The 11,562-nt window shown below is 34.0% G+C and overlaps 1 protein-coding gene across 1 annotated transcript; it reads right to left on the bottom strand.

Annotated features, from left to right (window-relative positions):
* Positions 1-294: 294 nt before the first annotated feature.
* Positions 295-11,427, bottom strand: LOC127101244 (alpha N-terminal protein methyltransferase 1). Its single transcript, XM_051038603.1, has 8 exons — positions 11,051-11,427; positions 10,815-10,959; positions 10,660-10,718; positions 7,677-7,796; positions 5,117-5,218; positions 4,330-4,384; positions 3,694-3,791; positions 295-698 (listed from the first exon to the last, which is right to left on the bottom strand). The coding sequence occupies exons 1-8, from the start codon at positions 11,285-11,287 to the stop codon at positions 573-575; spliced, it is 942 nt and encodes a 313-aa protein (XP_050894560.1). The 5' UTR covers positions 11,288-11,427; the 3' UTR covers positions 295-572.
* Between the last annotated feature and the right edge of the window lie 135 nt (positions 11,428-11,562).

Below are 11,562 nucleotides of genomic sequence, written 5' to 3'. Positions count from 1 at the left end.
TTCCTCCATTTTAAAATAACTATCATTTAAAAGTTTTATTCAAAAATTAAAGAATGTAATAACGTTCTTATAGGACATTATCCTTTTACTAAATTAACCTTATTAAAATATTAATTTACATAATAATAATTAAAATAATATAATTGAAAAAATTGTAATTATTTTTAATTATTTTAAAACGGATAGACTAAATTACATAGTTAAAGATTTGATATACTCCCTTTTTACTTCTGTATTGTTTCAAAACTATGGAATTGCTGATTCTTTGTCTCCCTCACTAAATAATCAGGAACATTTAGAGCCAAAATTTTTAGCCACAAAAGTCACTTGCATTACATCTAAACAAATCTATTTTTCTGCTGTTCGAAAATATACTTCCAAACAGTTCCAAACAGATAGTATATGGTTTTTTCTTTTTGGGAGTGAAACTGGGTTTAGGATTTAGGGTTTTTTTAGGGAATGAAAGTAAGTATACTTTAAACTCCCCAGCATTTATAATTCAAAAAACAAAAGATTACAACATGAAAAAAATGGGGTTTTGACAGATATTCAAAACCCATAAGACAAGTTGATCACATGATTTTCCTAGGTCTATTAGATTGTGTTTTAGATCTAGTGCGATGCACCTTCTTTGGAGCTTCTGTAGTTAATGCATACATCTTCACAGCGAATAATCCGTCTGGGAATCCTTTCTGATCCTGATGGAACATAAAAACGGCTTTAATATCATAATCAATGAAACTGAAAAAGAGTGGTAAAAAGTATACCATGTCAGAAGAGATTCTCAATAATAATGGAGGGCCATGCCAATCAATACACTGTTCAGACAATAAAAACATGCAGTACTACTCTTAACGAAAGGACGTCAAAAATAAGCCATTCTGGTTTAAAACACAAGAACATTATGAGAAAATATGGTTTAAAGTAGAGAGCAACCACATGCTGCACAGTGCACAGACAGTAAAAAAGTAACTTCCACTTTTTCTTTGTAAGAATTTGGTGTTAAATTTTCAACCTAAAAATACTTTTTATCACATCAGCCTAACAAAAAAATGGTGGCAAAATCATTTCCCCGCCCACTCTACTCAAAGACTTACATCAGCCTAATTTCAAATCCAAAATGTTTGAAATAATAATAATAATAATAATAATAATAATAATAATAATTGTTGAGATATTGTTTTTATTATACTAGTATCTTTTAAAATCTTATTGCATTTAATCATTCTTTTTTTAGTTCAACTTAAGGGTTGATTAGAAAGCTTTTCGGCGGCCGAGTTGGATTTCAAAAACTAGAATCGGCTTCGACAGGTGGATATGTAATTGATTTAGCAGGTCTTTTGATTCTGTTTGTGTGCAGCAGCAGGTTGGTTTTGTTGGTGTCTCTTGGTTGTTTCTAGCCGTTGTTGTGGTTGTTTTTGAAGGGGCTGCCGTCTCTTGTTTTGCAGCTGTTAGCGAGGTAGCATCAAGAGCATATTTTGCATCAAGAGCATATTTTTTTGTAAATGATATAGTTCTACTTGAGGAGTCAAAGGAGGATTTAAATGAGAGGTTGGAGACTTGGAGACGAGTTTTAGAAATACATGGTTTTCACCTAAATAGAAGTAAGACAAAATATATGAAATGTAAGTTTAACAAAAGAATAAGCATTTCTAACCTAGAGGTAAAAGTTGGAGACCATATAATCTCTCAAGTCACACGATTTAAATATCTTGGGTCTGTAATACCAAATGATGGAGAAATAGAAGGAGATGAAAACCATCGAATTCAAGTTGGGAGGCTGAAATGGAAGAGGGCTTCGGGTGTTTTATGTGACACAAAGGTACCGTTTAAGCAGAAGGGAAAATTTTATCAGACTGCAGTAAAACCTGATATGTTGTATAGGACATAATGTTGGACGCTTAAGAATCAACACGAGAATAAAGTAAGTGTAGCAGAGATGGGATGTTACGTTAGATGTGTGGTAAGACTAGAAAGGATAGGATTAAATGAAAATATTAGAGAGTGTTGGGGTAGCACCTATAGTAAAGAAGATGGTGGAAAATAGACTTGGGTGGTTTGGGCATGTAGAGAGAAGACTTGTAGATTCGATGGTAAGGAGAGTGTATCAGATGGAGAGAAGTCAAACAACCAGAGGAAAACCTAAAAAAACTACAAGAGAAGTTATTAAGAAAGATTTCGAGTTTAACAATTTGGATAAGTATGGTTTTTAATTGAACATTATGGCGAAAGTTGATCCATGTAGCCGACCCCATTTAGTGGGGCAAGGCTTGATTGTTGTAATTGGTTGTAGGTGGATATTTAATGTTAAGATGGGTCTTGACGGACAAGTAGATCGATTGAAAGCTCTCCTAGTGGCAAAGGGATATACTCAAGTTCATGGTCAAGATTACAGAAAAACTTTTTCTTCGTTTGTGAAAATGGTTTTTGTTCCTCTTTCTGGTCATGGCTACCATGAAACAATGGTCTCCATTTCAATTGAATATCAAGAATGCATTCTTGCATGGTGACTTGGAAGAAGAGATTTACATGGAGCAACGTCTTGGGTTTGTTGCTCACGGGGAGTGTAATCGGGTATACAAATTACACAAGTCTTTATATGGCTTGAAATAGTCACCTCGGACATGGTTTGGAAGATTTAGTAAAGTGCTGCAACAATTTCAGATAATCCGTTGTGAATCAGATCACTCTATTTTCACCAAATACTCTTCATCAAACAAATATATTTATATAGTGGTTTATGTTGACAATATTGTAATTAAAGGTGATGTGATGACTCTAAGGGTATTAAGGCTTTAAAAAACAACACTTATTTCAGAAATTTCAGACTAAGGACTTCAATCATTTTCGTTATTTTCTAGGGATTCAGGTAGCTCAATCAAAATCAAGTATTGTTATCTCTCAAAAAAAAAAGTATACTCTTGATATTTTGGAGGAAACAAGTCTTACATATTTGCAAACTAGTTGATACTCTTATGGATCCTAATGTAAAGCTTTTTCCCAATCAGGGGGAGCCATGTAGTGATCCAGGTAGATGCTGAAGACTTGTGGAAAAGTTGAATTACCTTACCATGACTAAACTTGATATATCTTATCCAATGAGTGTAGTAAGTCAATTCCCCAACTCTCAACAACCATTGGGATGATGTTATTTGAATCCTTAAGTAAATCAAAGGATCACCTCGAAAAAGGCTTGTTTTTTTGTGATAGAGACAACACTAATATCATTGGATATTTAGATGTTAATTGGGAAGGAGATGCAATGCAATTGATAGACGCTCTGCATCGGGTTATTGTATTTTTATTGGTGGATAAATGTTCTCAGGGAAGAGCAAAAAGAAAATTGTTGTTGTTCAATCAAGTACAGAAGCCGAGAAGCCGAGTATAGAGTCATGGCCCAAAAACACTAAGATATGACCTTCCTCAATAAATATAATTTTAGATTTGGAGGAAGAAGATTAAAGACGTATTTGTATCAATGTGCAAAGATGCATTAAAAAAATTCAACAAAGTTGTTGATTATACGGATTAAAAGTAGAGAACCACCTATGTATATTAAAAATCAAAACATCTTCAAGAAGCAGACTATAGTTTATTTAATCGATGAAGAAAATAGAATCCTAGTGTCCAGTCGAGAGTGGTTGAACCTTGGCCGGCACTTTTAATCTTACTAATGAAAAGACAGTAAATTACCTTTGCTTTGTAAATATGCAAGCCACATCTAGAAAAGAGTTCTCTAAAGTATGAATCAGACCTTGTAATGCTTCGGTCATCATTATCAAGCACAAATCCTGCAAAGAACAAAGCATTAATCCAAAACAATAAAGTTCAACTTACTGGAAGATGCACAGATCTATTATCAACACATCTTTTATCACTGGGTGGAACCAGAGCTCCTATACTGTTGTGCTTGATAGCTGTAGAGACAATATTAATATGTTCTATAATAAAAAGTTTATGATCAGATACTTGGTAAATAATCTTTAAAACAAGCATGATCTTTCCCAGCAGCTTAATAAAATATTTAAAATAAGAAACACTTAGTTTTCAATCTATGGTTTCTTTATAACAGGTCTAATCCCAAGGAAGTTTATCTTGTGATACTGTATTAACATTCATTTCTAAACATCAAGCTGTTCCCCCTATTTTCATATATTAAAACCTTATACTCCATCCCTCTGTTTGGTACTCTGGATGCTTGAGGAGCAAAAGGAGCGACTTAATATACAGTTAAAGACTAAATACAATCAAGTTGAACTTGAATGAAATAAAGGAAATGAATCATTTACGAATGGAAAGACAGAAATGCAACAAAGAGCAACGGCGTACCAGATCTGGAAATATTCTCCTTCAGGACAAATAGTCCCCCTGGTTTAAGACCAACCTATGTTAATGCCATTAGTAAAAACAAAGGATGAAAGTGAGATATTTTTGGCGAATTTCTGCATAATTTTTTAAATTAGCACAACAGAAGGAAAGAAAGAAATTGACTTTAAGAATCAATTGAAAGTTATAATAGTTTAAATTGAACAAAAACCATCACATGGTTAAGACTCAACCATAACCAACGAATAGATACTACAGATTATCAATCCTTAGAAGTGCTGAGCTTGATTATATACAAACTTCCAGAATATCGAATATTTCTGACACCCAAATAGTAAGAGGTACAGTTTCTCTAATGAAATAACTAATACATTGTGATTTTGAATATTTAGTGTGAGTAAGTGACAACTTTTGATAGTACATAGAAACCAAAAGATTCCTACTAAATGAAAAGTTGTCCATACTATACATGTTTTTTGAAATAGTTGCTGAATTCTTATCATGAAATATCATTCACCGGTAATTTGGTAATTGTGAACCAAAACAGTTCAATTATAGAAAATCTCAGATAATCAATAAAATGGATTACATCATAAAGATGCAAGTATATATCATTTTAATTTAAAATATTGGTAGATAAAGCTGAGCTGCTGAAGCTTTAAGTAAATCTTTAATTCTACGGATATTCTTAAATCCAAAAAATTGATTGTTTTAAATGTATTTCTTGACTCCGAATTAATTCTAGGGATATACATAGTTAGAAATATCAATCAAACAAATGAGGACTTACCTTTGCCCTCTTGAAAAATGTAATAAAATCGTCATCTGTGAGATGACCAATACACCATTGAATCCATATTACGTCATATCTTCCCGTATCTGGTGTAAAATCCTAAACCAAGAAAATCAAGAGGTGCTCAATAACTTCACTGAAGAAAAGATCAAAAGAAACAGTAAATTTATTAAAGCTCGAACAAGTATTGAAATTGCCCGAAAAGCTTAATAAGTAGTTACTTCAATTGTTCATTTTGGGAATGGAAAAGGGAAACAACCACTGTCTTGGTACTATCATTGCAAGAGTATTTAAACTAATATATAGCTGCTTTAATGCATACATCTTTATGATGAAAAATGGCAGTTTCCAGATAGTTGTTTACTTGCTAACTGTCATGGTTAAAAAATGAAAAGCATAATCTAAATATTATTGATGTAAACTTACAATGTCCCTCAACAGCCAGAATACATGGAAAAAAGAAAGAAAAACTGGAGAACCAACAAAACCAATGAATTTAAAGGTCTGGAGCTATTAAAGTTACTTTTTTGTAATCAGAAATAAAAGCTAGAATGAGCTATGTTTGAAATCAGGTCTCTTGCCGTGACATCCTAAGGTGATTCGAACCACACAGTTTGAGAATCCATAACAACGTCCCTGATTCCCAGTTCGAAGAACATCTTCAAGTCGTTTGCTAATAAACAAATCACTCTCAAATTGGATAAACCATTTTTTTATGAATTTTTGTTCATGATACCTCTTAGAAGCAGATTGAAGCAACAACATTGAGAATTCTATGGTATTTTATTTACTATGGAAGTTATGATGACAAAGTAAGGAGAGGACTCGTACACAAGAAATGGAAGAAAAAGAAGAGAAATTGCAAAAGGACGCAAAAACATGTCGCACCTATAAAGCAGATCGATGCTATTTCGAGCATGGATAGAACAAAATCAACAAATGAAGAAAACAGGTAGTACCCAAGGCCAAGCAGCTTGATATTTCGCTATTGCAAAAATTGTGGCGCTCATACAAAGCAATAGTGGCGCGCTAACTACGATCACAGACTACCGCATCAGCAACAACACAAAAATCGTTGTGCACCTATAATGCAAAGCAGCGCGATTCTGCGAGAACATGATTTTTCTATAAATTATAAAAAAAAATTAGACATTATGGTTCAGAATTTTATGATCAAGGAGACAAATTCTAAAGCATTGGAGCAGGGGAGAAGCCAGTGAATCATTAGGGATTCCTCCCTAATTGTTTGTAAGGTTTATTATTCTCTTTCTAGTGTATTGGCCATGAATCTCTTAAGGATGGGGGGCTAGTTCCCTTATAGATTAAGGGCCCGTTTGTTTTGGTTTTTTTTAAAAATGATTTTTATAGTGTTAAATATTTTAGTGTAAAAAAAATTTACAAAGAAATTTTTCATAAAAGTTTCAAATGAAAATTTGGTTTGAATAGTTATTTTAAAATGTTATTTTAGGTATTTCATCATTTTATGGAAACTTTATTTGAATATCAAAAAATCACTTAATTTTGAAGCTATTTCGAATAGCTTTTCATAAAAATCACTAAATTTGGTTTGAATAGTCATTTTTGAGATACAATTTTTTGAAAAAATTGTGATTTTGACTATATTTTGATCTTCAATAATGTATATTTATGTTATAGAATGAACAATTCAATCTTTTAATTTATAAAAAACAAATTTAGAAAAACTTGTAATATTTTGAAAAACATTTTTGTAGAATCCATTTTCAAAAATACAAAGAAAAAATCCATTTTTTTAAAGCTAAAACAAACTGGCCCTAAGTCTCCTTAAATGAATTTTCCCACAATAATGTGAACCATGTGATTTGTTTAGATTTTTTCTATGTAATGATGAACTTCTTATAGGTATTCAATAATATTTTATTGGGTGACTTGCAAGCTGCTTATGTCAAGGCTACTCTCCAGTACCTAGGAATGATAAAATGTCCTCAAATCAGTTTCCTATTCTCAGCCTTGAGGTCAAGCCTGCTTTACCAGCGGCGCGTAGTGATAGTACACTGGTTTTGGGCCTAAGCAGAATAGGGAAGTAAGTTACTGACGTGGCATTAGAGCCACTCAATTCTGTTAGAGGGGGAATATGGGGGCAGCAAGTGGAGGGAGGGAATCACTCATGTTTATTATTGTTTGTTAGGAGAGTTTCTCTCTCATGGGAGCCATAGGCTCTGGATAGTATTTGTTTCAACCTTGTAAAGCTCTTGAACTCATCTTTTTATTGAATAATTTACAGTTTCATTCTCTTGAATTCCCGGGTTTTATCATGTTCTATTGGACAACAATAAAAATTAATCCTGTCAAAATTATTGGGTGACTTGCAAGCTGTTTGTGTCAAGGCTAACCCAGTGCCTAGGAATGATAAAATGTTCTCGATTCAGTTTCCTTATCTCAGCCTTGAAGACAAGCCTACTTTTCTAGCTGCAGGTAGTGATAGGACGCTGGTCACATGCGATATTATCTCAAATTCTGATTACACTAACTGGATGAAAATAAAATACTGGCATTTATGTGAAGGTGAAGTACACACCTGAAGAGGCACACAATAAAAATTAACTGCTTTGTGCATATCTGAATTTGCATAAGCTCCAGAGGTCAATGTTTCACGTGCAGCCTCTAAGAAATGTGATACAGGCTCAAGAAGATCAACCTGAATTTTAAAACAAATAAGAGATATAAAAGATGCTTAATAAACTTTAAAATATCAAACATAAAAGAATTCTAAACTGATATTAAAGAAAAATGTTATCAACTCTAAGAGAGGTCGCATGCATACAAAGGACATTGAAGATTAAAAAAGACAAATAAAAGAAAAAAATATATATATAGGGAAAAAGACGAGCAAAGGAAGAAACAAAGAAGTATCAGAAATAAAGAGGCAAAACATATTACAATCCATGTTAAATAGTTGGTAATTGCTACAACTAAATTACGCCAGTTATTATTCATATGATAGAACATGGTTGTGACACTAAAATGCTCAACCCGGACACAGTAACTATCTGTATTTTATTAGGCTTGACCTAAAGATGTTAAAAGTTACTGCTGCTAATTTTAGATGCTTTTCAATATTACAATCTCTGTTTATCTTCCTTACCCTTTACCCTTTTCCTTTTGAATAAGATAGTTGCTTGTCTTAGGAGTATAGGATAGAGAATTGGGCTTTCCTTTGTATTAGGAAGTGGGCCCTGGTCCAATTCCCTTTCCTCTACCTTGAATTGCCCATAACAGAATTCTGTTAGAAATTAGTTGTAACTATCTGAATTTTGTTGAGTTAGTTACTCAACTGCTTATAAACTATCCTATGGTAACAGAAATGATAAGAATGGAAATTTCTAGATTCCGTCAACTCTCTATCTCTCTTGTTCTCTCTTCTTCTCAATGAGTATTATTTCTAATATAGTATCATAGAGCTTCTCTAAATCCACTGTGTGTTCATGTTCTCTTCGTCTTTTTCATGGCTACACCTACGTCATCTCGGCCCTCTGTTGACATCACCCCACCCTCTACTGCCGCTACAATAGACTCTCATACCTATCCCAAGAATACATCTCCAAAACTCTCACCCTATGCAAACCAAAGCCAAAGACGGCATCATTCAACCTCGTCTTCACCCTACCCTTCTCTTAACTCACCTTCACATAAACAAGTCCTGATGATTCCTGAATGGCATGCTGCCAAGCAATTAGAGTATGATACTCTCATGAAAAATAACACATGGACATTGGTTCCTCCAGCCTCACATAGACAACCTATTGGATGTAAATAGGTGTTCAGAGTTAAGGAGAGCCCTGATGGCACCATCAATAAGTACAAGGCAATGTTGGTGGCAAGGGATTCCATCAAATTGAAGGTTTTGACTACACAGAGAAAATTGTGAATAAGGTTTGTCAATTCCTTTCTAATCCATTAGAACAAAATTGGAAGGCAATTAAGAGGATCCTAAGGAATCTCCAAGGAACGGTTAATCACGGCCTTCTTCTTGCACCAACTAACCTTAAGGTTCCTATCACCATCACAGGGTTTTGTGATGCTGACTGGACCTCCGACCCAGATGCTTTCTGCTCAAGATCAATAAGCTGATGTTCTTACCAAGCCCTTGTCCACACTTGATCAATCACCCTGTGTTTGAAGGGGGACTATTAGGAGTATAGGAAAAGAATTGGGCTTTCCCTTGAATTGTCCATAACAGAATTCAGTTAGAGCTTAGTTGTAACTAACTGAATTTTGTTAAGAGTTAAGTTACTCAACTGCTCTATAAATTCTCCTACCGTAACAAAATGGATAAGAATGAAAAATTTAAAATTTTGTTAACTCTCCATCTACTCTCTTCTTCTCAATGAGTACCATTCCTAACAGCTTGATGATATCCTGGAAGCAGCTAAGTAGATTGCACAGATAGTTAATACACATATGGGGCAGGACATGAATGTATTCTGTACAACTCAAGGTCAGTAGAAACAGAAGATTTTTTTTAAAGACAATAGTATATTATAAAAGATTCTCACAAAGAAAGTTTTGAAGAGAAAAAAAAAATCTTTAGTCAATTCCCCACAACCAATTTGAGCCCCAAATTAGGGTTTGCATTGAAGAAATCATAAACCATAACAAGACTAGTGTCACAAATAAAGTGCTATTATATGGTCGAAAAAACTTCAACCCACCACCTTAAAAATAAATTGCCCCTAAATTTCATTATATTTCAGTTTTACAACCACGTCAAATTAAATAGAAAGGAACATGAACATGATCCGACGACATCTACATTTAGTTTGACCTCTCTCTTCCTGAGTAGCCTCTCAAACAAGCCAACATTCAATCACCTTCAAATATAAACAATTAGACAATGAACTGAAGCTTAACTTTTGTTAGTTACTCACAAATCAGATAGCTTAGCTTCTTTCAGTTAGTTACAGCTCAACAAACAGAATTCACTAGCTGTGTACACAATCTTAGTGAGCTCTCTCTCTCTCTCTCTCTTAGTCTGACCCAACCCAGTATTTACAAACTCTGAAAATAACCAAATATTCTTGGCTTTACTAGTATCTAAACAATAGATGCTACACAATTTCTTTAAGAATTGTGGCACAGGCACCAATATCAACTATTCAAAATAAGCATCGGTTGATAAACCAAGAGAGAAAGAAAAATGCTTCGATAGAGACCTAGCAAGTAGATAAATGGCCTCTTTGAATTGACTTATTTGAGTTTATCTACCGCACTAATGTGACTCTTTGGAGATCTTTTGAAAATAGTTATACATAAGCAGAACCGTCTCAAACTTCTGAGAGGCCCGGTGTAATAAGCTGAAGTTAGCTTCAGTTGAGTGTGAATTTTTTAAGGGTCCCATTTAACCGTAACCATAGCTTAATCATGAAAAAGTGTGAGGCCGTGTACCGTAGCCCACCTTAAACAACCTCAAAGACGGCCTTGTACATAAGCACTTATCACGCAAATTAAGATGTCTATTCAAACAGGGCCAAAATATATGTAAGCAGGCAAATCTGACAAACCTCATTGAAGTGTCTTATTAATAGATTTTTGGTAACCCTACCAATGCCAGAACCACAATCTGAAATTCAAGAATTTGCAAATCAGATATTCCAATAATAATATTAATAATAAAAAGTAAATATTTGAATGAAAGCAGCATCAAAGAAAAAGGTACCGAGAGCAACGAGTGGTTGACTTTTAACATCAGAAGGAAAACGTTCAGATAAGAGAATCTTCAAGAAATCATCACTGCAACTAATATCAGGTTCATTCACATCTGAAAACCCTCCCAATACTCCTTCCACAGTTGCATTAACACCCTAGTCTTATAAAAAGTTGAAAATAACGAACCAGAAAAGACGAATGCAGTTTGATTCGAAGAAAATGGTTGGGGAAAGAAAGGGTACATACCTCCCAGTAGGAGACGCCTTCACGGTACCAGAGGGTTTTCTTGTTAAGGTCGCCGGTTTGTTCCCTCCACATCTCGTCGGCGGTAGTGTATTCGCGGCCATTGTTATCTAAGCCGCCGGCGTCCATGCAGCTTATTCTCTGGATTTGACGGAAAGGGAAAGGAGACGAGTGACGAATGTAGGCACTAATGTTGCGAATTCTCAACACAGGGTGACAAGGAACCCAACAACACAACATAACCCAGGTACTCCGAAAGTGGATGAATACTGTTCTTTCTTCCTTTTTGTTTATAGAATTTAAAAATGAAAAAAAAAATAGGTTTAGTACACACCACCACTTTCGTTAGATATTAACAAACTCGTTAATAAAAAAAAATGTTTTTTCCACTCTTTTACATACCACACTTTTAAAATTTTGAAATTGTCTTTTAAGTGTTTGTACTCAAAATCACGATTTTTTTTAAATAACTACTTTTTTAATTTAAATATTAAAATAATTTATTTTTTAAATTA

Source organism: Lathyrus oleraceus, chromosome 7 (assembly GCF_024323335.1).
Source record: "Lathyrus oleraceus cultivar Zhongwan6 chromosome 7, CAAS_Psat_ZW6_1.0, whole genome shotgun sequence".
In the NCBI taxonomy this organism is placed as follows: Eukaryota; Viridiplantae; Streptophyta; class Magnoliopsida; order Fabales; family Fabaceae; genus Lathyrus; species Lathyrus oleraceus.
Note: the sequence above shows the minus strand (reverse complement) of the source record. Positions and strands in the feature narration are given on the sequence as shown.

Excerpts from the sequence above, each read along its gene's own strand:
- LOC127101244 (XM_051038603.1), bottom strand. The coding sequence starts at position 11,287 with ATGTTGTGTTGTTGGGTTCCTTGTCACCCTGTGTTGAGAATTCGCAAC. Across the intron at positions 5,219-7,676 it reads TTTATTGTGTGCCTCTTCAG|GATTTTACACCAGATACGGG; the intron begins GTGTGTACTTCA and ends TTCTTGGTTTAG. Across the intron at positions 699-3,693 it reads TGCATATTTACAAAGCAAAG|GATCAGAAAGGATTCCCAGA; the intron begins GTAATTTACTGT and ends ATGTTCCATCAG.